We start from the raw sequence: 25,534 nt of genomic DNA on the forward strand, positions 1-25,534 counted from the left end.
GATTCAAATGACAGTCAGCATAATTTTTGAGTCATCAACCATTAGAGTATAATTCAAATGTTACTGAACAAACCTCCCAATGATAACAGTGTTTTTCACAAATAAAAATCGTAAAACGCACTGTTCCAAATTATTACGCACAACAGAGTTTCAAAACATTTTATAGGTTGTAGAGAATTGAAAATGGTCATTTGTTGAATTTGCAGCATCAGAAGATCATATTTACTGAAATCAAAAGCTATTTCAATCAAAAACATCTTAACAGGTCAAGTTACATATTAATATAGAACCGCTTATTTGATAGCAGTTTCACAATTCTTCCACAATGCTTCCCCGTGTTTTTAACACTGCAGGCGTGATTGCGGATGCCATGCAGGTGCGTCCACACGGCACTGCCGACCACGCCTCACCACATCTGTCTTCCTCCAACAGTCCAACGAAATGCATGTGGTCAGGTTAATTGGTCATTTTAAATTGCTGGCAAGTGTGAGTCTTAGCCCAGACTGGCAACCGGTCCTAAATTTGTAAAAGTTTTATCACTACCAATACTAGTGCAGAATTAATGTACAACATATATGTTAAAGGGTTAACTAGGCAACTGGAACCCGGAATTTCCACAACTGACCAACTATCAGCTTAAAATAACCAAATTGCTTCCAGTTTTTGCGGTGTATAGGTTTTATACTTATTTTTGTATAGTAATTCATATTTTCTTTGTTTCCTGGGTTCTAAAACTTTGGAGGAGAGTGGCATAAAAATGGCTAGGGTCAGCCTTTTCAATATTGAAATAATCAAAACTGAAATATTCCTACCTGGCAGCATGGTGCAAACAGTAAGAAGGTTCTGAGTTCGACCCTGCCATCTTGCTGTGGCTATCTGCATCTCTGGTATTCTGGCTTCCTCCCACAGTCCAAAGACATGCAGTTACTAGGGTTACAATTGCATTTGTCCCTAACCATCGGGAACCCCCACGTTAACTTTTATCGAGTGGAAAAAAGCTGGCGTTCATCCTCCAGCTTCACTGTGTTGATGTTATGCTAACATAGCTGCATTGCTAGTGATCACGTCGACATCATTTTATACCAGCTAGCCCAACTTCAGTAACCCTACAAACGTCATGCTGTTTAGTTTTCTGTCGTCATTTATGTTGGAAGTGATAGCAGAGCTGTACGTTTGAATTTTTCGGAAAACTCTCAGTCAGAACATGCTATATCATGTTTAGGTGGAAGCTAGCGAGCTAACTTCTTGCTAACTCCTAACTCCGTTAAATTTAATAAATTCTGTCTTCATGGTTGCCTGGATGTTAAACTTAATTGTTACAACTGGTAAAGCAGGAACGCTGATCATTTTATTAAAGATGAAAGAATTTAGACAGTTTTTAACTCTCAGTGATGCTGCAGTGTTCGTTTGATGTTGAGACCTGAGGTGAACGGAGTTTAGGACCCAGATTACTCAGCAAGACCCATGACTACAGTAGCTGTAATGCTCCAGCAATCCATGAAGCGATGCGGCTTTGTAGCTTACCAAAGTCGTACTAAAACATTTTTGACAGATTTTTGAGCACCGTGTACCACATAAAATTGGTTCAAGGTCAGTAAGCCAGTGTTGCCAACTTAGCGACTTTGTCGCTATATTTAGCGAGTTTTCAGACCCCCTTAGCGACTTTTTTTCTAAAAAGCGACTAGCGACAAATCTGGCGACTTTTTCTGGTGTTATTGGAGACTTATTTATGACGACTTTTGACGTGAAAGCGGGTATCGCTCTTACTCTCAACAAGCAGCGGGTGCTGCCGTGGGTACCTCGCCCGTTCCAAAGTGCTCACGGGCGGAGGATAGTCCACCCCCAGCTGCTGTCAGGGCAGAAGATGTTCACACCTATGCGTCCGAACTGCAAATGAATCGCACATGAGCGAAGCCGCTGCTCCCGCACTGACTGTAACGCAGTCAGTTCTTCTTTTACTGTTGTGCTGTGGATCACGAGGTTTAAAACTACTTATAAACACACACACACAAAGTAACTCCACCAGAGTGCCAATTTCGGGTTACTTTTACCGGTCCATGCCCAGATAAGGAGCAGGATGAAGTGCTTTGAACGCCTGGTCAGAGACTTCATCATTTCTTCACTACCAGACACACTGGACCCACTACAGTTCGCTTACCGTCCAAATCGTTCCACAGACGATGCCATCTCTCATCTCCTCCACACATCACTCACTCACTTGGACACTAGAAGGGGGAATTATGTTAAAATGCTCTTCATAGACTACAGCTCTGCATTTAACACCATAATTCCCTCCACACTCACCACCAAGCTGGAGCATCTGGGACTCAGCTCATCTATGTGTCAGTGGATCTCCAACTTCCTAACTGGCAGACCACAGGCAGTAAGGATGGGCGGACATGTCTCAGCCTCCACCACTCTCAGCACTGGAGCCCCCCAGGGGTGTGTTCTGAGCCCCCTGCTGTACTCTTTGTACACATATGACTGTGTGGCCACTACCAGCTCCACCACCATCATCAAGTTTGCTGACGACACCGTCGTGGTGGGCCTGATCTCTGATAACAACGAGACGGCCTACCTGAAGGAGATTAGGAATCTGGAGAACTGGTGCCAGAGGAACAACCTCCTTCTAAACGTCAGTAAGACAAAGGAGCTGATAGTGGACTTCAGCACTAAGCAGGAGAGGAACTACCAGACCCCCGTCATCAACGAGTGCCCAGTGGAGAGAGTGGACAGCTTCAAATACCTCGGAGTTCACATCACGCAGGACCTGTCATGGTCCTGTCACATCAACACCGTGGTGAAAAAGGCCCGACAGCGTCTCTACCACCTCAGACGCTTGAGAGACTTCCAACTGCCCTCCAAGGTGCTCAGGAACTTTTACTCGTGCACCATAGAGAGCATCCTGGCGGGAAACATCTTAACCTGGTTCGGGAACAGCACCATGCAGGACAGACGAGCTCTACAGAGGGTTGTGCGGTCAGCTGAGCGCACCATCCGCTCCGAGCTCCCTGACCTGCACTCAATCTACAGCAGGCGGTGCTGGACCAAGGCCAGGAAGATGGTGAAGGACCTCAGCCATCCCAACAACAGACTGTTCTCTCTGTTGAGGTCAGGAAAGCGATTCTGCTCCCTAAAGACCAACACAGAGAGACTGAGGAGGAGCTTCTTCCCGCAGGCGATACGGTCTCTCAATCACACCACCACACAGTACTGACCCACACATATGGTTCTTACACACACACTGGACTTTCTGGACTTTGGTTTTGCACAACACTGGTCACTATATTCTTCATTTCCGGTTAATACTTGTACAGCTGCTGTTATTGTGTATATATTTATTTATATTTAGATTCCTTCATACATTCTTATATAGTTCTATATTGTGTATTGTGTATTTTGTTGTACAGTTATTTTATTTTCAACTTTAATTTATATATTTTATCTTATTCTTCCCAGTTAAATTTACCCTTCATTCTAATTTGTGTTGTACAGTTATTTCATTTTTAACCTTAATTTATATTTTATTCCTTCCTAGTTAAATTTACCCTTTTTAATTTTTCATATTTATTTCCTATCTTATTCATAGCCTTTTCCTTTTTTGTTCTCTTTAGGTCACGAGCAGTTGTCCAAGCATTTCACTACATATCGTACTGTGTATGACTGTGTACGTGACAAATAAAATTTGAATTTGAATTTGAATTTGCTAAAAGAAATTTAATTTGTAGTTCTAAATAAATTCTAAATGCATTTAGGACGTTTTTTACTCACTTTGTCTCTTCCACGATGTTATTTCTCTCTCCAACAACATAGGTTACAATTAGATTAGCATGACCAATTATGCAAATGACGTCATTTAGCGACTTCTAGCGACTTTTAGGACAGCCAATAGCGATTTTCCTTACTGAGGAGTTGGCAACACTGCAGTAAGCACAACCAGAATTCATACACAAGGCGCACTGGATTATAAGGCGCACTGATGCACTAATATGAAAGTGAAAGCATACGCCTTATAGTGCGGAAAATACAGTTCTAACTTGAGAGTATGAACCTATGAGGGTGCAGAAAGCCAGTGACTGAGTCCAGAAGAAGGTGCTGTTGCTTATTAGCTGTGGTGCGCCACTCAACATTTTATTCTCTATCAGAAAAAATTGTGCTCCACAAAAGAGTAAACATACACTCAACAAAAATATAAACGCAACACCTTTGTTACTGCTCCCATTCCCCATGGGATGGACGTAGAGACCTAAAATTCATTCCAGATACACAATATAACCATCCCTCCCAAACAGTGGTCACAAATCAGTCCAAATGTGTGGTAGTGGGCACATCTGCTATATTGAGATAATCCATCCCACCTCACAGGTGTGCCACATCAGGATGCTGATCTGACATCATGAGTAGTGCACAGGTGTACCTCAGACTGCCCACAACAAAAGGCCACCCTGGAATGTGCAGTTTTTTGCGCTATTGGGGGTCTGGGGACCCAGAACCGGTCAGTATCTGGTGTGACCACCATTTGCCTCATGCAGTGCAACACATCGTCGCATGGAGTCTATCAGATTGTCAATTGTGGCCTGTGGAATGTTGGTCCACTCCACTTCAATGGCTGTGCGAGGTTGTTGGATATTCGTGGGAACTGGTACACGCTGTCGTATACGCCGGTCAAGCACATCCCGAACATGCTCAATGGGTGACATGTCCGGTGAGTATGCTGGCCATGCAAGAACTGGGACATTCTCAGCTGCCATCTGCCCTGAACAATGTGAACCATGATTCATCCGTGAAGCGCATACCTCTCCAACGTGCCAGACGCCATCGAATGTGAGCATTTGCCCACACAAGTCTGTTACGGCGACGAGCTGGAGTCAGGTCAAGACCCCGATGAGGACGACGGGCATGCAGTTGAGCGTCCCTGAGACAGTTTCTGACAGTTTGTGCAGAAATTGTTTGGTTGTGCAAACCAATTGTTCCAGCAGCTGTCTGGGTGGCTGGTCTCAGACGATCTTGGAGGTGAACCTGCTGGATGTGGAGGTCCTGGACTGGTGTGGTTACACGAGGTCTGCGGTTGTGAGGCCGGTTGGATGTGCTGCCATATTCTCTGAAACGCCTGTGGAGACGGCTTATGGTTGAGAAATGAACATTCAATGCACGGGCGACAGATCTGGTTGACATTCCTGCTGTCAGCATGCCAATTGCACGCTCCCTCATTGCTTGTGGCATCTGTGGCATTTTGCTGTGAGACAAAACTGCACATTCCAGGGTGGCCTTTTGTTGTGGGCAGTCTGAGGTACACCTGTGCACTACTCATGATGTCAGATCAGCATCCTGATGTGGCACACCTGTGAGGTGGGATGGATTATCTCAATATAGCAGATGTGCCCACTACCACACATTTGGACTGATTTGTGACCACTGTTTGGGAGGGATGGTTATATTGTGTATCTGGAATGAATTTTAGGTCTCTACGTCCATCCCATGGGGAATGGGAGCAGTAACAAAGGTGTTGCGTTTATATTTTTGTTGAGTGTATAACAGTGCAAACAGTAAAGCTAACATTTAGCTTATCTTATCTTAGCTGCAATAGTTTGCTGGCTATTCAAGTCACTATATGTATACGCTGTAAGTATTTTCTCTAAGACCTTGTCACGGCATAGTAATGCAGTGTATCTGATGTTAACTTTTTTGCTTTCCTAGGTGTGTTGCCATCCTCAGCATCCATCTTTAACTTCCCTGCCCCCACCATCGACTGTGTTGAAGCTCATCGTGTGTGCTCCGTTGAACCCACGTGCGAGGCATTGTATCGAGGCTTGGAGCTATGTGCAGAAGATGCAGCGGTGTCCCCGCAGGCAGAACAGTTGGCATCTGAGTGCGTGGAGAGGCGGGATGCCCTGCTAGCCAAACACCCCTCTCTACTGACCTGCAAATGTCAGCGTGGTTTCCGTAAGGAGGAGCTGTGCCTGCGCATATACTGGAGGGTTCGTCTGCTGCCAGGTCAGTGTGGTTGGATCGTGTTGGAGGTGTATATCTAAAGCTCAACTAAACTCTTTGGATAGCATAAGGTTTAAAATTAGGGGTGTGGTCATTTCAGTTTAACAGTATGCTGACTAATCCAGCTGAAGCTGATAGTGTTGAGTGACACTACGTATTTTGGTATCAATAGCAAGTAAATACAGGACCAGTACTGCAGATACCAACAGCGATACTTATAGTTCTAACTGTTTAGAGGAGAAGATTTATGAGATGAATCATTACCACTTAATTTAAAATTTAATGACCTGAATGTATTTTAAATAATTTAAAAAATACCTTTTAGATTTTCAAATATTTTGGGTTTTTCTGAGACCTGGAACTTAAAATTACTTGGTATTATACCAGTTTAAATGTATTTTATAAATAAGATAAACAGTCAACATAAAGGGTTAATATATTCAGACATGATTCATGGTTCATATTTGAGGTATATATTTTCAAATCCAATAAATTAATTTTATTAGATTTAATAAAAAATATAAGGAGCAGGCTGAGGTGGTTCGGGTATCTCACAAGGATACCTCCTGGGCTCCTCTTGGGTGAGGTTTTCCGGGCATGTCCCACTGGGAGGAGGCCCTAGGGCAGACCCAAGACACGCTGGAATAAAGTAACTTATTTAACACAATTCAGTGGGCTGAATATATAATTTAAATGTCTCAATATAGGGCACCATGGTGGTGTAGTGTTTAGCACTGTTGCTCACAGCAATGGTCCTGAGTTTGACTCCAGGCCTTTTTACATGTCCTCCCTGTGTTTATGTGGGTTCTCTCCTGGTACTCTGCCTTCCTCCTACAATCCAAAGACATGCAGTTAATGGGGTTAGGCTATTTGGTGATTCTATATTATCCGCTGGGGTAGTCTTCAGCCCCCCCATGACCCTGATAAGGACAAGTGGAAACGAATAGATGGATGGGTCTGTGAATATAGTCTAAATCAGTTATCAGTTTGTTAAAGTAACAGCTGTGATGATCAGTGACACTAAGTAATGTTGAAAGAACAACCTGAATCATGACTAATGTCCCAGCAGTGCCCTCAGATGAGTTAATGGGATGGCTGTAGCTCAGGAGGTAGAGCAGGTCATCTACTGATTGGAAGGTTGGTGGTTTGATCCCTGACTCCCCCAGTCTGCATGGGGGAGCCAGGGATCCTTGGAGAGGGCATTAACCCCAAGTTGCTCTTTGATGCATCCATCGGAATGCTTCAGAAATGAATGTGTGTGAATGTTAGCTAGTAAGCCCTTAAAGCATAGAAGAAAGCGCTTGTGTGAGTGTGGCATGTCGTATAAAGCGTGACAAGTGCTCTGGGAGAGTAGAAAAGTGCTATAAAAGCATCAGTTCATTTACTAAGAGATTACTTTGACCACTATATGAGCTACCTGGATATTCTTTGCATTTCTGGAAGGACTGGAACAGTGGCATCTGTCTCTACGCTGGCGGTCGGGGTCTGTCTGTGGAATTTCTTGTTATTGTTTCTTTTCCTGCTGTTTCCAAGAAAAAGCTTTTATTTTTTTTTCTGGCCTTTCATGTATTTATATAGGTTTGTTTTGTTGCCACAGTAGAGAATTGCCTCTGCATGCACATTACTGTTTGCAACGTTTCCATTCACATTCATAAAATATAGTATGTACTGTTTTGAAGGCTATCTTTATACTTCAAAAGTCTCAAGTACATTTAAAGCTTGTGCTTTATTATTTTTGTATGACATATATATTAGGTATAGTGGAGGCATGCCAGTGTGGAAGGTAAATGTGATATAGAAGCTACTATTATATCACATTCGCTACACATTTTGTATGTAATGATTGAATCTACATTGTAGGTATAATTGTCAGATATTACAGTGTTTTCAATATATCTGTGTGTGAGTCTACTCATCAACATCATGCCTCAAGATTTTATGCTCACTAACCAAATAACAGCACCTACATCCTTGTTTCTGACAGGTTACATAGAAGATCATTAGCAGCAGTATTTTGACACACTGTTGATACTTTTTTTTCTTTTTTTACTCAGGCAACCATATGCATCGATGTACTTTCTTATGTTATAAAAAGACTTTCTAGCGACTACTCTATATTCAGTCATTGCTAATTTTAGCCCTTTTATTCAAGACAGAATCTCTTTTTTAACCAACAAACTTGTCATAATCCCAAACCAGTCTTGTGTACAAATGAAGCCCTGCTAAAGACTCCTCAGTCTGAACACACAGACTCACAGGAGTCTATCTTCTATGCTGGTGGGATTTGTGCATCAGTAAGTGAGCTAACACAAGCCTACGGACTCCACCTCCCCTGTGGCCTATTAGTCAGTGGAGCATTAGTGTAATTACACACTCTTCAGTTCCCTATGCTACTAGGCTGCTCTAGCATGTCATTACCATAAATATATAGCCTGGAAAAGGATTTACATACATAAACACTTTACATGCCATTACATTTTTGATTGAACTTGTACTTTGGAATGCGCTTAAATAATTTGCAGGAACAAGCGCCTGGTCCACTAGTCAATTACAGCTCTGCTAATGGCTTTTACAAGTGGACAGAAGTAGCTTTTAATAACATGGGCTCATGATCACTTTGGATGTGGTATCCTGTCGGTCATATCTTGTCATTTATTTTGTCCATATTGATGAGATTTTATATGACAGAGGGATGTGTTATTGGCTGATTTCAATAAAAGGTTAAGTGTACAATATGATTTGCAATTCAGTACAAGAAACATCAAGAAGACCTAAAGAGCAGTAATATGATGAAGGGAAATGACTTTCATGGTTGTGCTTCTATAGTCGTTAAAATAATGGATGCATAGACCACACATGTTGAGTGATGTGTTGTATGTGGGGTAAGATGAGAACACCAATTAGTATATGTGTCAACCCTAAAGGGACATCTGAGGTGTCATCACTAAATTTGCTGGTGACTCTGACTGCTCAGCAGGGCACACAGTCTCCTTGGGCTTGCACAGTTCCTGTAGAGGAACCATTCAAAGTCTCTGAGCTTCCATAGCAAAGTAGGTAGAGGGTCAGCAGATGTGACCACTCAAAACAAACACACAAACAAAAAAACCCAACTAAGAATTTTACCTCAGTTACCTTCAATGTTAATGTCAAATCATTTCAAGTTTCCACAATATTCAAATTTCTCAATGAACAAACTATGTCTTCATAAAATATTATAATTAATTTGAAATTATATACATCACATTGCATTATATTATATAATCTTTCACCACCTGTTGTGTTTGTGGCCACAGGAATTATTCCATTTTAGTTTTATTTATACAGCGCCAAATCACAACAACAGTCGCCTCAAGGTGCTTTATATTGTAAGGTAGAGCCTACATACAGAGAAAAGCCCAACAACCATAGCACTAGCCCTAGCACTTTGGCGACAGTGGGAAGGAAAAACTCCCTTTTAACAGGAAGAAACCTCCGGCAGAACCAGGCTCAGGGAGGGGCGGGGCCATCTGCTGTGATTGGTTGGGGTGAGAGAAGGAAGACAGATGGAACCAGTCTTTATATTAACAGGCTGAAAATTCACTTTTTATATCTGCTGCTCGGGAAAGTAAATGGACTGGTTCTTATTTAGCGCTTTTCTACTCTGACCACTCAAAGCACTTTACTTGTACATTCACCCATGGATGACTGAAGTATGTCCAAAGTACGCTGTTTCTAAGTGGTGTCATGGTCCTGGGTCTTTTGACCCAGCGTTTTAAGTTTGAGTTTATTTTGTTCATTAGGTTATCTAAGTTCATTTGGTTATTAGACTCCTTGTGTTTTCTTCCCCTGTATTTAAGCTTCCCCTCACCCTTCGTGTTTCATGCTGCGTGTCTTATGTTATCAAGTTTGTATTATTATGCCTAAGTGTTTCTAGTTATTATTTTCCCCTCGTGTTTCCAACCATGTTAAATCTCCCCTGCTCTTCGTGCGTTTCATGTCTGTGTCTTACGTTGTCAAGTTCGGGTTGTCATGTCTATGTCTCATTATGTTTCCTGTTTTATTGTGAAGAGGTCTGGTGTTCTGTGTTCATCATGTTCAGTTTTACTCTCCCACTGTGACGTCATTATGTTCATGTGTGCCAGCTGTTTCCTCATGTGTCTCCACTTCCCCTAATCACCTCCTGTGTATTTAAGTCCTCTGTTTTCAGTGTGTGATTGTCAGGTCGTCTGTTGTCCACGCCATGTTTCCTATGCCATGCTTCCAAGTTTCTTGTCTAGGTTTTTCTTATTGTTTGTTTAGATTTCCCAGTTTAGGTTTGTGTTAATTTTGCTTCAGTTTGCCTTGCCCTTTGTTTGTACCTTTTTTACCAGCCATATTAAACGGCTCGCTTTTTTTTAACATTCAAGTTTTGTTCCCTGTTCCTTGGAGTCTGCATTTTGGGTCCTTTTTCAATTCATACAGTCTGCCCTCGCCAGACTGTGACAGAACGACCTGACCAGAATGGACCCAGCAGACATCTTTGAGGATTTTTGGGAGTTCAGCACTCGTGTGACCATTCTCCATGGACAGTGGAAAATCTATTCTGCGTGCAGACAGGAGAGTGAGAAGGAGTCAGAGTTCAGCTGTACCGGATTCTGTCTGCATACCCGGCTTACATGGAGGGATTGTCGGAGGATTTGCACGGCTTCATCCGCACCGTGTTGCCAAAGCAGCCCCCCAGCATGCAGACTGAATTACTCCAGCCCCTCTGTGACGCAGCCCTCCCTATGCCAGCTATAGGAGCTAAAGTTGGCGTGTTGAGTCTCCCGCCTGTCTCCATGTCCATGTCGCCACTGCAGCAGACAAGTGCTGCGTTTTCCTCACCTCAACCGGTGGCTGCTTCCAGCGCTACATTCATCTCAGCCGTAGCGGCGCCGGCCTCCACGACCACGGCTTCCAGGAGGAGGCGGCGTCCAGGTCGTCACCACGGCTCACAGCAACATGAGGTGGGTGATTGTATTCTGAATCCACGCGTTTTTTCTAAGGACAATATTGGAACAAACACTGCCTTAAAGGTTCATGGGCATGTTTATGAAATGACTAAGACTGAAAAATCACCAGCCAAGTCTTCCACGGAATATCTTATCCCTCTGCACAATTACCTAGCATCCCAGTGTATTGATCATGCTATGAACTTTGCTTCCAAGAAGCCAAATTATAAGACTGTTTGCACTGGAAGTGCTAGCCATGAGGCTCAGCTAAGCTACTGTGGGACCGAGATCCAGGCCAGGTTGGAGCCAGGGGCTAAGTTGGAGTTTGTGCAGCCTTTTCCTGTGTCTGCTGGAGGGCCCGAGGAGCCCGTCCAGCACCATGCCGCGTCGGCTGGGGGGCCCGAGGAGCCCGTCCAGCCTCACGCCTCGTCAGCTGGAGGGCCCGAGGAGCCCGTCCAGCCTCACACCTCGTCAGCTGGAGGGCCCGAGGAGCCCGTCCAGCCTCACGCCTCGTCAGCTGGCGGGCCCGAGGAGCCCGTCCAGCCTCACGCTTCGTCAGCTGGCGGGCCCGAGGAGCCCGTCCAGCCTCATGCTTCGTCAGCTGGAGGGCCCGAGGAGCCCATTCAGCCTCATGCTTCGTCAGCTGGAGGGCCTGAGGAGCCCGTCTGGCCACCTTCTGCTTCACCACCTGTGGCTGCAGCGCCACCTCCTGCGGCTCCCGTGCCGCCGCCTGCAGGACCACCACCTGCTGCGCTACTGCTTGCTGCTTCTACGCCTCAGCCTGAGGACGACGCCTCACCTGGTTCTGCCACACCTCAGTCTGAGAACTCATACGAACTCATTTCACCCACTATAGACTGTGTGTTGCTGCAACTTGAAAAGCAACCTGCCTCGTCAGCTGGAGGGCCCGAGGAGCCCGTCCAGCCTCATGCCTCGTCAGCTGGAGGGTCCGAGGGGACCGTTCAGCCGCCACCTGCGGCCGCCTCGTCGTCACCTGGTCCAGCTTCGTCAGAGTCTTCAGCCTCGTCTGGTCCAGCTTCGTCAGAGTCTTCAGCCTTGCCTGGTCCGGCCTCTGCTGCGTCTGGCCCTGCCTCGCCTGGTCCTGTTGTGCCAGCTGGAGGTTCAGCCATATTAAACGGCTCGCTTTTTGTTAACATTCAAGTTTTGTTCCCTGTTCCTTGGAGTCTGCATTTTGGGTCCTTTTTCAATTCATACAGTCTGCCCTCGCCAGACTGTGACAAGTGGTTCCTATCTAAGATTCACATGCATTCATACTCTGATGGATGCATTGGAGAGTAGCATGGTTAGTATTTTACCCAAGGACACTTGGCATGTAGACTGGAGCATACTGGGATCGAACCACCAAGCTTACTGAAGACTCATAAACAGAAAACTCAGCATCATTAGCATCTTGATGTCCTCAGACTTAGGTGAAGAGGCAGGTTCTGACCAGGGTGAGAAGCAGAGAGACAGTAGCCCTCTTCCGCCTGAAAAGGCGAAATAGCAAAGGATTGGCGATGTCCCGTCTGCATCAGGATGCAGATGATTGGCTGGGTAGCAAAGTGTCTGTGAGCCCCAGAGCCAGGTCCAAAATGTGGTGAGAAGCATACTGTGGTGATAGGGCTTAGAAGCAGGTCTGCTGATACAGCAACAGGAACATTAGAGGCATGTCTTTGAGTGTGAACTGTGACCAATGAGGAAATTCAGATTTCAATTTCTTTAGCTGCATTTCCATGACAGTTTTTCAGTGACATATGTCCAAAATTGTTGGGGACAAGCATTTCTAGAATTTTGCCTTCTGGTATGTTTCTCAGAGACGTTTCACCTTCATCCTAGAAGGCTCTTAAGTTTTAAAACCAATCGATCATACATGTGAAGCACATAGTCAATCACAATACACAAAAATGAATAATAAACAGAACTATCATCTATCATGTATCATATAGTCTGAATGCTGTCAGGACGCGATAGCACTGTGGCTCTAACAGTCTCGTGCCAGGAGTTAGAGGTGTTGTCCATAATGCACGTTAGCTCGGCTAACATCCTCCTCCACACATCTACTATTTAGAGTTTTGGGAGCTGGCCAGACAGAGCTGCCCTTCTGCACCAATCTTCTTCTCTCAGTCAGGAGCCGCACAAGCCTTTTCCTTTACCCCTCTGTGCTGCCACTTGCCCAGCAGGCAACCATCAAAGTCTCTTGGGGTGTGCAAGACATTACTGAAGACTTGTTACGACACAGTGAACTGCCCATGGGTGTCATGTGACCAGTGCCGTTCACTGTTAAGGTGAACACCCAGGAATTCATACCTGTTCATGACCTTGATGTCCAAACCAGGGATGTTAACCAGTGCGATAGGTGTTGGTTTTCTCTGGAGGTTAACCACTTCTCTGAATCAAATCATTGTTGTCCTGGGCACCTGTCCCTAATTCCCTCTCCAGACATCCCTGCTTTTGTTCTGAGATTGAGTCTAATTCACTGTCAGATGATCTCTATAGACTCTAGAGTGTTTCTTTAGGCTCTTCTTGTTTGTGTTCTTCTTTTTCTTCAACCAAAATAAAAAACATCATTTTGGTAAAATTTGGTAAAATTAAACCATGTGGATTGGTCTCCACATGTCCTCTGCCAGAATGTCTGAACAATTACAGTATTTTGATAAACGTTCTTAGAATAAAATAATAAAGTTTCTGTCGTCAATAACATATCCTAGATTTTTTTTATCCTCTTTGTTTGTTTTATGATACAAATGTCAGATGTTTGTCTGTCTTACTACACTGTATTGCCAAAAGTATTCGCTCGTCTACCTTTACATGCATATGAACTCAAGTTAACCTATTCTTGGAAAAATGGAAATGGAAAAGTCTCTTTTTTTAAACTTGTTTTATTAGGTTTAATCTTTTAACTTTTTGCATCAAGCAAATATTAAATTATATGCAATATTCTCTGACTGGAAGAAATTAGTTTAACATTTAAACCTATTTTCTGCACATTCCAGCACATAAAATAAAATATTTTTTGTGTTTACACTCAGTCTTTCAAATAGATGCAAGTAAAACACAGCAGAAAATAAATAAAGTCACAGACTCAGCGGTCCTGTTGCTCTATTTTCACCTGTAAAGCAGGAGCGGGGTAGGCGGAGGTTTACCCTGGTGCAGGTGAGCCGCAGCAGTCAGTGGAAGAATCCGCGAGTTTCTCTGTGAGTTTCCCATTACGTCGTAGCTACTCGGTGCTTGTTTGGAAGTTTAGGGGTTTTTTCGCTGTAAAAAGAAGTTTTCTTCCCACGCACAGCGGACACTAATGTTTTTGTCACTTTTTATGGAATCAAACTCAAAGTAAGGTCAGTACTTCCACGCTTTAAACGCTGCATGCTCACACTCTCTCTGCACTCGATATGTGATCCATTGTTGATCTGCACACAGCTGTTGTCACGAACGTCGCACTTGCTTACGTCACTGTCATGAGACATTCTCGCAAAAAAATCACAGTTTTAGTAACGCAGTAATGTAGCGTTCTTACGGGAAAGTAACAGTAATCTAATTACCTTTTTTGCAATAGTAATCCCTTACTTTACTCGATACTTGAATAAAGTTATCCGATTACAGTAACTGCCCATCTCTGGTTGTGATACCCGTTATTTTCAGCTGGGGTATTAGCTTTTATCAGGCAGGACTCGCATGTCTTGCCTCCTCGTGATGATAGCGTGTACTTCTATGCTTGCAACTCTGTAACAGTCCACCAAAAGTTCTTTATAGTTGAGCCCATGGAGCAGACAAGCAATCTGTGCTAGCTGCTTAGGTCTCACCTGGAAACAGTTCTCCACTGCAGTACGGTTCTCTGAAGTGGGACTTAACCAGTGTTGGGAAGGTTACTTTTAAAATGTATTCCATTACACAATACAGAATACAGAATACATGCCCCAAAATGTATTCTGTAACGTATTCCGTTACGTTACTCAATGACAGTAACGTATTCTGAATACTTTGGATTACTTAATATATTATCATGCTTTTTACAACAACGTGAATGTACTATTGCTGTGTGATTTATTACTATTACTGAAGGTCCGCGACTCCGAACTGTAGTAAAGGGACCTCTGACTAATACGGCGGGGTCCCTGTCGGCTCGTAGCCGAAAACTAGCTTTACTTTGTTGTGTGGGTCAATTTTTTTTTTTGTGATCAACATTTTATTGATTTAAAACGGGGTTGGGGGGGGGTACAGACATATACAGCACAACTGTAAACTGCAGTAGCAAAACAAACATTAGCAAACAAGGCATAGGGACAGCAAAGAAAAGACACAAAAACACAAAGTTAAAACCAATTATTGCCTCTTCCAGGAGATAACTCTGGATGAGAAGATTTTCCAAGCGTCAACAGTTGTGGGTCGAGCTTTATTTAATTTTGCTGTGGTATGTTCAAAACCAATAACACGGATAAGACATCGTCTCCAGAATGATTCCATACAAATGTCAGGACAGAACCATTGCTTTGTAATAGTCTTCTTTGCGGATGTAAATCCAGCGAACAACATTTTGCATTGCATTTGTTTTAAGGAGATTTGTGTGGGTCAACTTTTCTTGCGAAAGAGAGAGAGAGGCGTTGAAAGACTGCTCCAACGGAACTTATTGTTTTCGGAGGAAAACAGGAACACGGTGTACAGTCGAGTCTTAATAGCTTACTTACAGCTGGGCTCGTCAGGCTCTCTTCTTGGCTGCAGTGGTTATTATTATATTTACATGCTTCCAGCTCCCGTTTTTCCTCGATGACAACTCGTACCTTTCCACTCCCCTTTTTCTCCCTCCTCGCGCTCACAGACCCATAACGTGTATGGCAGTCCATTCTCCCTGCAGCACGGACTACACTGCCCATGATGCTACATTCTTTAGAGCTATGCTTGTAGCATTCTGCCTGTTAGCTTAGCACAACAACAACAACAACAACAACAACGAAAAGGCGCTCTCTCACCCAGGAAACACACAGTCGCAGAGAGAGAGAGAGCGTCGCCCTGTAACCATGACAACCGTAACGCTGCCACCTGGAACAACAGAACGTAGCTGTCAAACAAACCCAAACAGTCCTGACCCGCGACAATATGAAACAGGAAAGTACCGCAGTGTAATCCATTTATTTCAACAAAGTAACTGTATTCTGAATACCACCCTTTTAAACGGTAACTGTAACGGAATACAGTTACTCATATTTTGTATTTTAAATACGTAATGGCGGTACATGTATTCCGTTACTCCCCAACACTGGACTTAACAAACATTCACACACATTGATAATTGTTATTAATCTCTCTGTTATAAGTTACCCCTCTTAAACCAAGCGAATTGTGTCAACATCTTCAGAAGCTGTTGTGTTCTTCTTCCCTTCCTTCCTATTCATTTCCCCCCTCACATCCCAGCCAATTGCAACAGGGAGACCAACAGTCTAAAAAAAGCCCTTCAGTGTTACTTAATATGAAACCGTCATTTTGTATTTCTTAAGTGAACCATCTACATCCTCATGAAACATTATAATGCATATTATATGTACATTACATTACACCACATTATGTCATATTGCCTTTCATTGCCTTGTGTTACCATTCTGTTTGTGTCAAATATGTTTATTTCATCCCCATATTATCATCAGGCCTACAATTGTTAATATCAACCAGCTGCCTGATACAGAGTAAACTGGCTTCCATCCTGGAACCAGGCCTGGTGAGGGAGTACGTGGGAAAGCGCCCAATGGCTCGTTCTTTTGGCCGAGCCTGAAAAGGAAAAATGGGCCTGCCCTCCTGCAGGCTCACAGTAGGTGCCACAGGGGTTGGCTGTGATGTGCGTTAGACAGCAGTCAAAGGTGGAGGCCCTGGTGGCCCACACCCTGGCTTTTCAGACTTTGCCATTAGGAGTCCATGTGTAGACTCATGACAAACCGGTCAGATCTCTCAGCTGGCATGAGAATAATGAATTGGATGGATGAGCGTGAGCTGGAGAAGGTGGCTGGAGAGGGCGAGTCTAGGTTTTTCTGCTTCTGTGACCTGGCCCTGGATAAACATCATGGTTATTGGTGTTCCCAGTTCAGTGGGTCTCTTTTTGACTTAGGACTTTTTCTAAGTGAATTAGAAGTAAAGGTGTAGGACTGTGGCACTTCAGTTAAACTGAACAACCTCAGAGTTAACCTAAAACCAATCAGTAAGCATGAGCCAATTTCTTTCCTCGGCAATCTGTAATTAATTAAAACCTTTAATAATGAAAACAGATGTATGAATATAAGTGGGGAATTCCGATATCATTTCCATGCATTACCTAAGTTTTTCTTTTAACCTCCTAAGACCCCAACTCTTCCACAGCAGCATTTTTAATTTCTCTCTGATATTTGGGCTGATTGGGGCCCGATGAATGTAAAAACAAAGAATTACCAGATTTTTACCCAATTTTTGTTTCTAAGAAAAATGAGAGCCACAAATGAGGATATTCGTTTAAAATTTTGATAGAACAGTGGTAGTATAATGTCCTCGTAAGTGGACATCAGGCCCTTGTAGAGCAAAATTGAGTATTTGGGTCTAAATAAACAAAAATGTGATGTCCACATATGTGGACGCCAGGTCCTAGGAGGTTAAATATGTTTGCCTTATCATAAACAGACAGATAGGTTTGCTAATGTTTGTGTGTTCCTTTGTCTCCAGGGGAGGAGGAGCTGGAAACATCTCCATATGACGACATGCTTGTGGATACACACATGGCTTCGTTAGTGGCAGGTAAAACACACACTGATAAGCACATGGTCACTTGTGCAGTCTTTTTTTCACGATTAACCACATTGAGTTTGTGGACTTGCACATTGAGTTTTTAATGACATAGATGTCTATAGCAGTGAAGCAGATCAATGGCTCACTAAGCCTCAGAGATGTTGTTAAGTATATATCAATCAATATCATGTAGTGACACTGATCTTTTACTGTTTTTTTCTAATCTCTGCTTTTCTAAGTCCATTTACATCAACAATATTTTCACCATCAGGGTTTTCAGTGTGCACTCACATTAGTGGTGTTAGGTCGGTTTCCTTTGTTCAGCTGCATATTTTCTTTTATCCAGAAATGTCCCAGCATCTACTTATCTGAATGGAACAGACATGCAACAGGCATTTATTGTTATGAAAAACATATCCTAAAAAAACTGGTGATTACTTTTGGACATATCCAAAAGAGCATAAACTGTCAAATGTCTCAAGCTAATAGGTAGCTATAACACTGATAAGAAACATACTCAAGGTTCCCAGGGGAGGAATCCCAGCCTACTCCGGGTAAAATAAGTATTGAACATGTTCCAAGTAAATATATTTCTAAAGGTGCTATGAAATCTGATGTTGGTAACAGCCCATCCAATCCACACATTCAAAGAAATCAAACCATAGAGGTCCATAAATTAAATGAAGTGCTATAGTGAGAAATGAACATGCTTACGGAGAGTTGTTTAATACTCCGTACAAAAGCCTTTATTGGTAATCAATTCAAGACGCCTTTTATATGGGGAAACTAGGTGCAAACATTGCTCAGGTCTGAGTTTGGCCCATTCTTCCACCTTAACAGTCTCCAAAGCCTGAAAGTTCGGTGGGTCCCTTCTATGACCTCAGTTCTTCAGTTCTTTCCATAGATTTTGAATTGGATTCAGGTCATATGTTTGGCTGGGCCATTCTAGGAGCTTTATCTTCTTTCTCTGAAACCAATTGAAACCACATTTTTCATCTTCATGGTAGATGGCATCAGATTTTTTATCAAGAATGTCTTGGTACATTTTTACATTCATCTTTCCTTCACTTATATGAAGTGTCAGGTGGTGGAAAACAGCCCCACACTTTGATGTACCTACTTCTAAACATCACTGTTCATATGGTGTTATAAAGTGCCTTTTGACCAGCAAGTGCCTCAGATATGGTGTATTTTATGGCATTCAAAGAGTTAAATTTAAAACTTAAAAAAAGGTTCAATATGCTTTTTTCAGAAAGTGAGTCTTGTGTGGTGACACCCTGGAGGTTTACCTGTTTTCTTTGAGATTATTGGACCTGCCGATTCCAAGTCTTTCTGTAGCTTTCTACAAGTGGTCCTTGGATCTTGGACAACTCTTCTGATAATTCTTTTCTCTCTGTCCGAAATCTTGCTAGGAGCGCCAGGTTGTGGTTGGTTTTTGGTGAAATTATGTTCTTTCCACATCTGGATTATGGCCCCAAGAATGCTTACTGGAAGCTTCATTAGTTTAGAAATTATTTTATAACCAATGCCATCAGTATATTTTAGAACGATAAGGTTGCGCAGGTCTTGAAATCAATCAGTCTTGAAATTTTTCTGTTTTTTCTGTTTTCTTTGTGTTAGTGTAGGTCTTTATTTACTTTGTTATCGACATCTGATGAGAATTTCATGTCAGTAGTATCGTTAGAAATATATTATTAACTATATTATGTTATTTATCTACTTATTTTACCTGCTGTAGATTCAGAGGGTCATTTTTTTAAAGAGTACTAGTACTCGGTGAGAAGAATTACTGTGATTAATTTTACACCTTTAAAAAAAAAAAACTGTATCCCATAATTTACAGCATAGGACAATCTTATATACATGACAAATGAGTAATACTTACCCCACATTTGGGAAATTCTTTTGCTACAGTAGTTGTAACCACACCAACTTACACAGAACACATTACACATCGTTTAGCTGCACACACTGAAGCACCTGCTTATCCCCTTTTGTGTACAGCCTCTCTGTTGTTCTTCCAGTTCAGCCTGTGGATACAAGCTGTTTGTTTGTGACAGAGCTTAAGATAAACTTTATTGTTCAACTTGCCATGTAGATCAGTAAGAGACCAAACCGCTACTCCTGAATGATTGATGTCGTTCACATTCTCACTTCACAAAATCTTTCCCCAGATTTCCCCCAAATATATTTATTTCTCATCTGAACTAGCTAAATTAAATTTCCCTCATCACAAAAATGAACTTTGGGCCAGTTTTCCTCCATAAAAACAACATACTACTTAGAAATTTCTGCAGCGACCGAGCATCGCAAAAGAGAAACAACAGGTTAGACTGAAATGTTGTAAATGTTCCCAAGCAGCATTACGCTGCATGCTGATATCGACCCATTCAAAAGTCCATATCCTGTATCCAAACCAAAAATGTTACCAGAAAATAGAAGAACTTTGGATCACAGGCAAGATTCGTGCCAATAACAGATGTTATAGTGTTCTCTAGCTGTAAATGTAATTTTATTTTTATTTATTAATTTTAGATACCACTTCATTCATTTGAATCAAATTAGAAAAACTTTAATGTAGGAAAGTAATAAGTATTATTTATATGGTATGAGTATATATATAGGGTATTATCATTTATTTTGTGTATATGCAGGAGTTAAAATAACCCAGAATGATCTAGATTGGGATTCAGGCACCTTCATTTAATGAGCAATTAAATCTGACTGGCAGTTTAATACAAAATATTGTCAAGCAATTTTAATTTTTATGAGCTCCATTCTCATTTTCTTTGTCTCTGATACCACAGAGACAGTTAAGCCACCACACGATCCTGCCTGCAATTGTGTTTTCATCACATATGATATGTTCAGATATGAAGTTGTGCTTAAGGTATTTCAGCATCTAGATAGTTTTACAGAAGTGGAGCATATTCACAGTAACCTTTAAACAAATTAATGTGTGCATTCTTTGAAGATTATTTTCTAAGTTAAAGACTGCTCAGCAAGTTTGATAAGCTAAACATTTGAAGCTTATATATAATGTTCTAATCTATCCAAGGTTTTAAATCGGATATTGGATATGTACATGAGATGTTGCTGAATTTATCTGGATGTTTCTTATTCTAAAATGTCTTCAAAAGCACATTAGATGAGAATAATTTAAGGTTTATATTAGACAACAGTTATATTACAAACTGGGTAGTTTGCTGTACTGAAATTGTAGTATGTTTAACTGGTGAAGAGCAGAATGTGGTACCCTTGGTCGCTTCTAGCTTAGCTCCTGACAAACTTGCTGCAGATGGGTTCCCCCATCTGCTAAATCTCAGAATTCAAGACATGGTGAAGACACATTGAAACACCACGACTCGGATGAACTCGGATCAACTGGTTTTCCATTACAACCCAGAGTGAATGCTTGTTGTCATAGCCTGGGTGCCTCGTGATTTAATTAATATGCAACACGAACGGTACAACAAAGGTGGCACGAATGAGGCAAGAATGTGCCTGCTGCTTGTTCTGTGGCTTTTCCTCCAATTCCTCAGGTAATCACTGCGATTTTTCTGTAGCCATTTCCCTCGTTCCCAGGTTTCAAAAATGGCGTTTTTAATTATTGTGAACGAGACGCTCTCATGACTCATCGAGTGACCAGGAAATCGTTGGCATGCAGCGTGGCCATGTCACATTTTAGTTCCTGGTTGGATTGCTTGGAACCCCGGCCGAGCAGGTACTAAAAATGTACCTGGTACCAGGTAATATGACATAAAGGAAAACCCTGGCGAGTCAATCTGAGTAGTTACGAATGGAAAAGGGGCTTAACTGCAAGTTTTTGGACTGTGGGTGGAAGCCGGAGTACCCGGAGAGAACCCACGCAATCACAGGGAGACCATGCAAACTCCACACAGAAAGGCGAACACTGAATATAGGACCTTCTTACTGTGAGGCAACAGTGTGCCACAGTGCTTTCTTCTATTATTATTATTATTATTATTATTATTATTATTATTATTATTATTATTATTATTAAAGTCTTGAACACATGAAGAAAGGGAGGTATAAAAAGGCATGGAAAGTCATGACACAGCTGAAATCTGTCAGCAAACAGAGAACAAAACAATGGCTCTCTCAAGGCCTACAGAAGGACTTCTAAACTGAAGGTTCCAGCAAGCAGTCTTGGACCATATCCCAGACGTGGAAAGAACATAATTTCACCATAAACTGGTCACAACCAGTAGCCAAGGTTTTAGACAGAAGAGTGAAAAGAATTATCAAAAGAATTGTTCACGAGCCAAGGACCACTTGTGGAGAGGTACAGAAAAATCTGGAATCACCAGTTACAATTGTTTTAAAGAAAACAATAAGTAATGTATTCAACTGCCATGGCCTGGATGCACACTTACCATGCAAAATTCCATTCATTCATTCATTTCATTTCATTTCATTCCTGAGCAATGAAAACACTTTCACTTTGAAAATTGATAACATGTTCAATATGCATTTTACCCACTGTATTATTTCATTTTGTAATGTCAATCTAAAACTGCTATTTTTTTCCTTTCCCCACTTTACTTTTAAGTGTTTTACCATCACATATGATTAAGCAAAAGCAACATGCATGCACCAGTTGCTGCTATTAACAAGCCTGGCCAATGCAGACATGCTGACTGTTTCAATGGGGAACCGCCTATAAAATTCAGCTCAGTAGCACACAAAACTTTGAGAATGTCTGAGAATGGCCTAAATGTGTGATCACTAATGGCCGGGCTTGGATTATAGTTTCAGGTAATGGTTTTGCTTCTGTACTGAATCAAGCTTGTTAAAACTGTGCAGGACTCTGATATTTGTTCTCTAATAGAAATGATATAGCCTTCATGTTTTTGCAAAAAGTGCTTGGAAGCCAGATCCAATTACATGCTGATTTAAAATCCCAGGTATGAACTGATGTGTTGAGGAATGTAGTCAAAGAGTATGCTAATCCTAGGAATGAATATCTTCTCTTGGTCTATTCTTCTGACACCCCCCCAGCCTCATCTTTCATGCAACTGGGTGGTGAGAACCAGTGCTTGAAGGCAGCACAAGACTGTGGCTTGTACGAAAAGTGTGGTAACCTACGATCAGAATACGTGCTAGCCTGCACAAAGCCGATGCCTGGTACCAACAGATGTAACCAACACAAATGCCACCGATCATTACGTCGCTTTCTGGAGCGGGTGCCAGAAGAGTACAGCCTGGGTGTCCTGTTCTGCCGCTGCACTGATACCTTGTGTGGTGAGAGGAGAAGGAAAACCATTGTACCCTCCTGCTCCTACCACGACAAAGAAGGTCTGCAACTGAACTGCCTCCACCAGCAAAGCTTCTGTCGCCGAGACGACCTTTGCAGGTTAGACATAAAGTGTAGAGGCAGATGAACAGTACTGTGAGCCATCCCTACTTTCTTTATATTTTGCTTTCAGTGAGCCAGAATATTTTGTAATTTTTAAAGTGATCTTGAGCAATATTTCCCCAGGCTTTCTGAAGCTTTTCTTTGGACATCCATTGATGTATTTGCATATTTCTGTCCAGTACTTGAACCTGACCATTTTCAGAGGAAAGTATTTTTCAGTTTTTGCCACTTAATGCTAACCTCTGTATTTTTCAAACAAAAACAGTCACCAAAGAAAAGGAACGAGCCAGTGATGTCTATACATAACAAATGATTACCAAAGAAACATTTTAGTTAGTGTCTTTGAGCACTTCAATACATTTCTTCACCAACTAAATGATTCCCAAAGCGCTATTAGCCCAAAACTCAGTGTATCTTAGCACAGTGTGCAGATTGACCTTAATAAAATCTGAGGAACCTTGACAAGTAGAGGACAAAAACAGCAGCAGATGTAAAACAACCTATCTAGAGTAGATAGGCAGTATATGAAATGTCCTTAGGAAAAAAAAAGGGGGGGGGGGGGGAATCCTGCAAAGATCTGACATAGGACCTGAGAGATGCATCTGGGTCTTAAGTTGATCTGTCTACTCTTGGATCCAACCTCGTCAGTAATGCTCTCAGTGGAAGAGTTGCAGTTAATAAGCCATTCTTAAGGAAAGAAACCCAAAAGAAATACCAAATTACATACGATTTCAACGTAAAGAGTTAAACCAAAAAACAAAAACTTGGGATTGAAGACCTGTTGCCAATTTTATCAGTATATCAGTATGAAGTATATGAAGTAGGTCAGGAGAGGTTTAACAGTGAGCGCTTACAGTTATCTGTAAAACTTGATGGAGGCTTTGTTTGGGGCTATATTTCAGCCAATGAAATATTTTGCTTCCAGTGCCAAACACTTTATTCAGCAACTGACTCTTGTTTCATTTTGTTTAATGGTTTGGATAATTTAAATCTGAAGGAGCAAGACATACTAGCAGTTTAACAAATTATGATCCCTGTGTCCTCCTTCTATAAATTGACTCCTTATTGCAATAGAGTGGTTGGTGTGTCCCATTGATCCCAGGAGTTATGTTGTCAGGGCCCCTGGTAGGGTCTCCGTGGCAGATCCTGGGTGAGCAGTGATTCATACAATCTCTATGCAGCATAACAATTCAAGGGTTCTGCAAACTTTGTCCAGAATGGGGTGGCAGTCATAGGTGGTGATGTTGGTGCTTCGATCCCCAGCTTCCAAAACTGACTTGTGTTACACGGAATGCCATCTCGCTGGTGGGGAAGGAGGCTGAGCGAGGTTCGGAGAAACCAATTAGATATAGTCTGGCTTACCTGATCTGGAACCAGTTTTCTAGAGAGGGGTTGGACTCTGTTCCACTCTGGAGTTACCCTTAGCGAGAGGTGGCAGGCAGCAGTGGGTATACTTGTATGTATAAAGACAAGTGGGTTGCTTTGGGTCTGGGAACAGGTCTTGTCTGTCATCTTCATCCAGTCACTGAAGTTAGGGTTCTAGTAGAGCAGAACAGCTGCTGATTTTGTAATCGTATCATCAGATCTGCCGCCGCATGTTTTGGATACTTGGGTGAAGAGAGGTGCTGAGCTGTCAACTGATCACTACCTGATAGTGAGTTGGATCAGGTGGTGGGAGGAAATGTTGGACAGACCTGGTGTACCAGTGCACTGGGAATGTCTGCCACAGTCATCAAGATCTTCTGTTTTCATCTCTGGCTTCAATTGCATTTCAAGGGAGGCCGGCAACATTAAGTCTGAGTGGACCATGTTCTGCACCTCCACTGCTAAGGCTGCTGCAAACAGCTGCAACTGAAAGATTGTTGGTTGTTAGTGTCTGTGACAGCAATCCCAGAACCAGATGGTCGATATCAGAGGTGAAGGGAGCCATCAGGTTGAAGGAATTTTATTGGGCTTAAAGACTGTGACTGTGTTAGACTGTGGGACTCCAGTGGTAGCTGACAGGTACTGGCAGGCCAACGGAGTGCGGCACTGATGCAGAGGAGGAGGGGGACAACTCGCTAATCACTGGGGTGAAGTCACTCACGTAGTTAAACAACTGCATAGTGGCAGGCCCCCTGGAGTGGATGAAAGTTCTTGAAGAGTGTTGATGTAGGGCTGTCCTAGCTGACACATCTTTGCATTGTCATGTGGTGGTCTCAAATGGTTCCTCTGAATATGCAGGCTCAGGTGGTGGCTCCTATCTTTAAGAAGGGGGGCTGGAGGGTGTGCTCCAACTACAGTGGGATTCTTTGGCCTTCTTGAGAAGGTTTATGCAAGAGTAATGAAAAGGCAAGTCCATCTGTTAGTTGAGCCTTGGATTCAGAGGGAACAATGCTGTTTTCATCCTGGTCGTGGAACACAGGACCAACTCTTTATCCTCTTAAGGATATTAGAAGGGTTTATGTTTGCCCAAGTGGTCTATATGCATTTTGTG

At 42.4% G+C, this 25,534-nt stretch overlaps 1 protein-coding gene across 2 annotated transcripts in view; it reads left to right on the plus strand.

Moving 5' to 3' along the window:
• gfra3 (GDNF family receptor alpha 3) overlaps nt 1-25,534 on the plus strand; it is a 92,336-nt gene that overhangs the window by 42,778 nt on the left and 24,024 nt on the right. For both annotated transcript variants that reach the window (XM_080900733.1, XM_080900734.1), the window contains exons 2-4: nt 5,698-5,994; nt 17,616-17,687; nt 22,701-23,055. In XM_080900733.1, the coding sequence (XP_080756859.1) occupies nt 5,698-5,994; nt 17,616-17,687; nt 22,701-23,055 (724 nt within the window). The remainder of the gene's footprint in view (nt 1-5,697; nt 5,995-17,615; nt 17,688-22,700; nt 23,056-25,534) is intronic.

The sequence above is a fragment of the Rhamphochromis sp. 'chilingali' genome, assembly GCF_963969265.1.
Source record: "Rhamphochromis sp. 'chilingali' genome assembly, chromosome: 13".
NCBI classification, from domain to species: Eukaryota; Metazoa; Chordata; class Actinopteri; order Cichliformes; family Cichlidae; genus Rhamphochromis; species Rhamphochromis sp. 'chilingali'.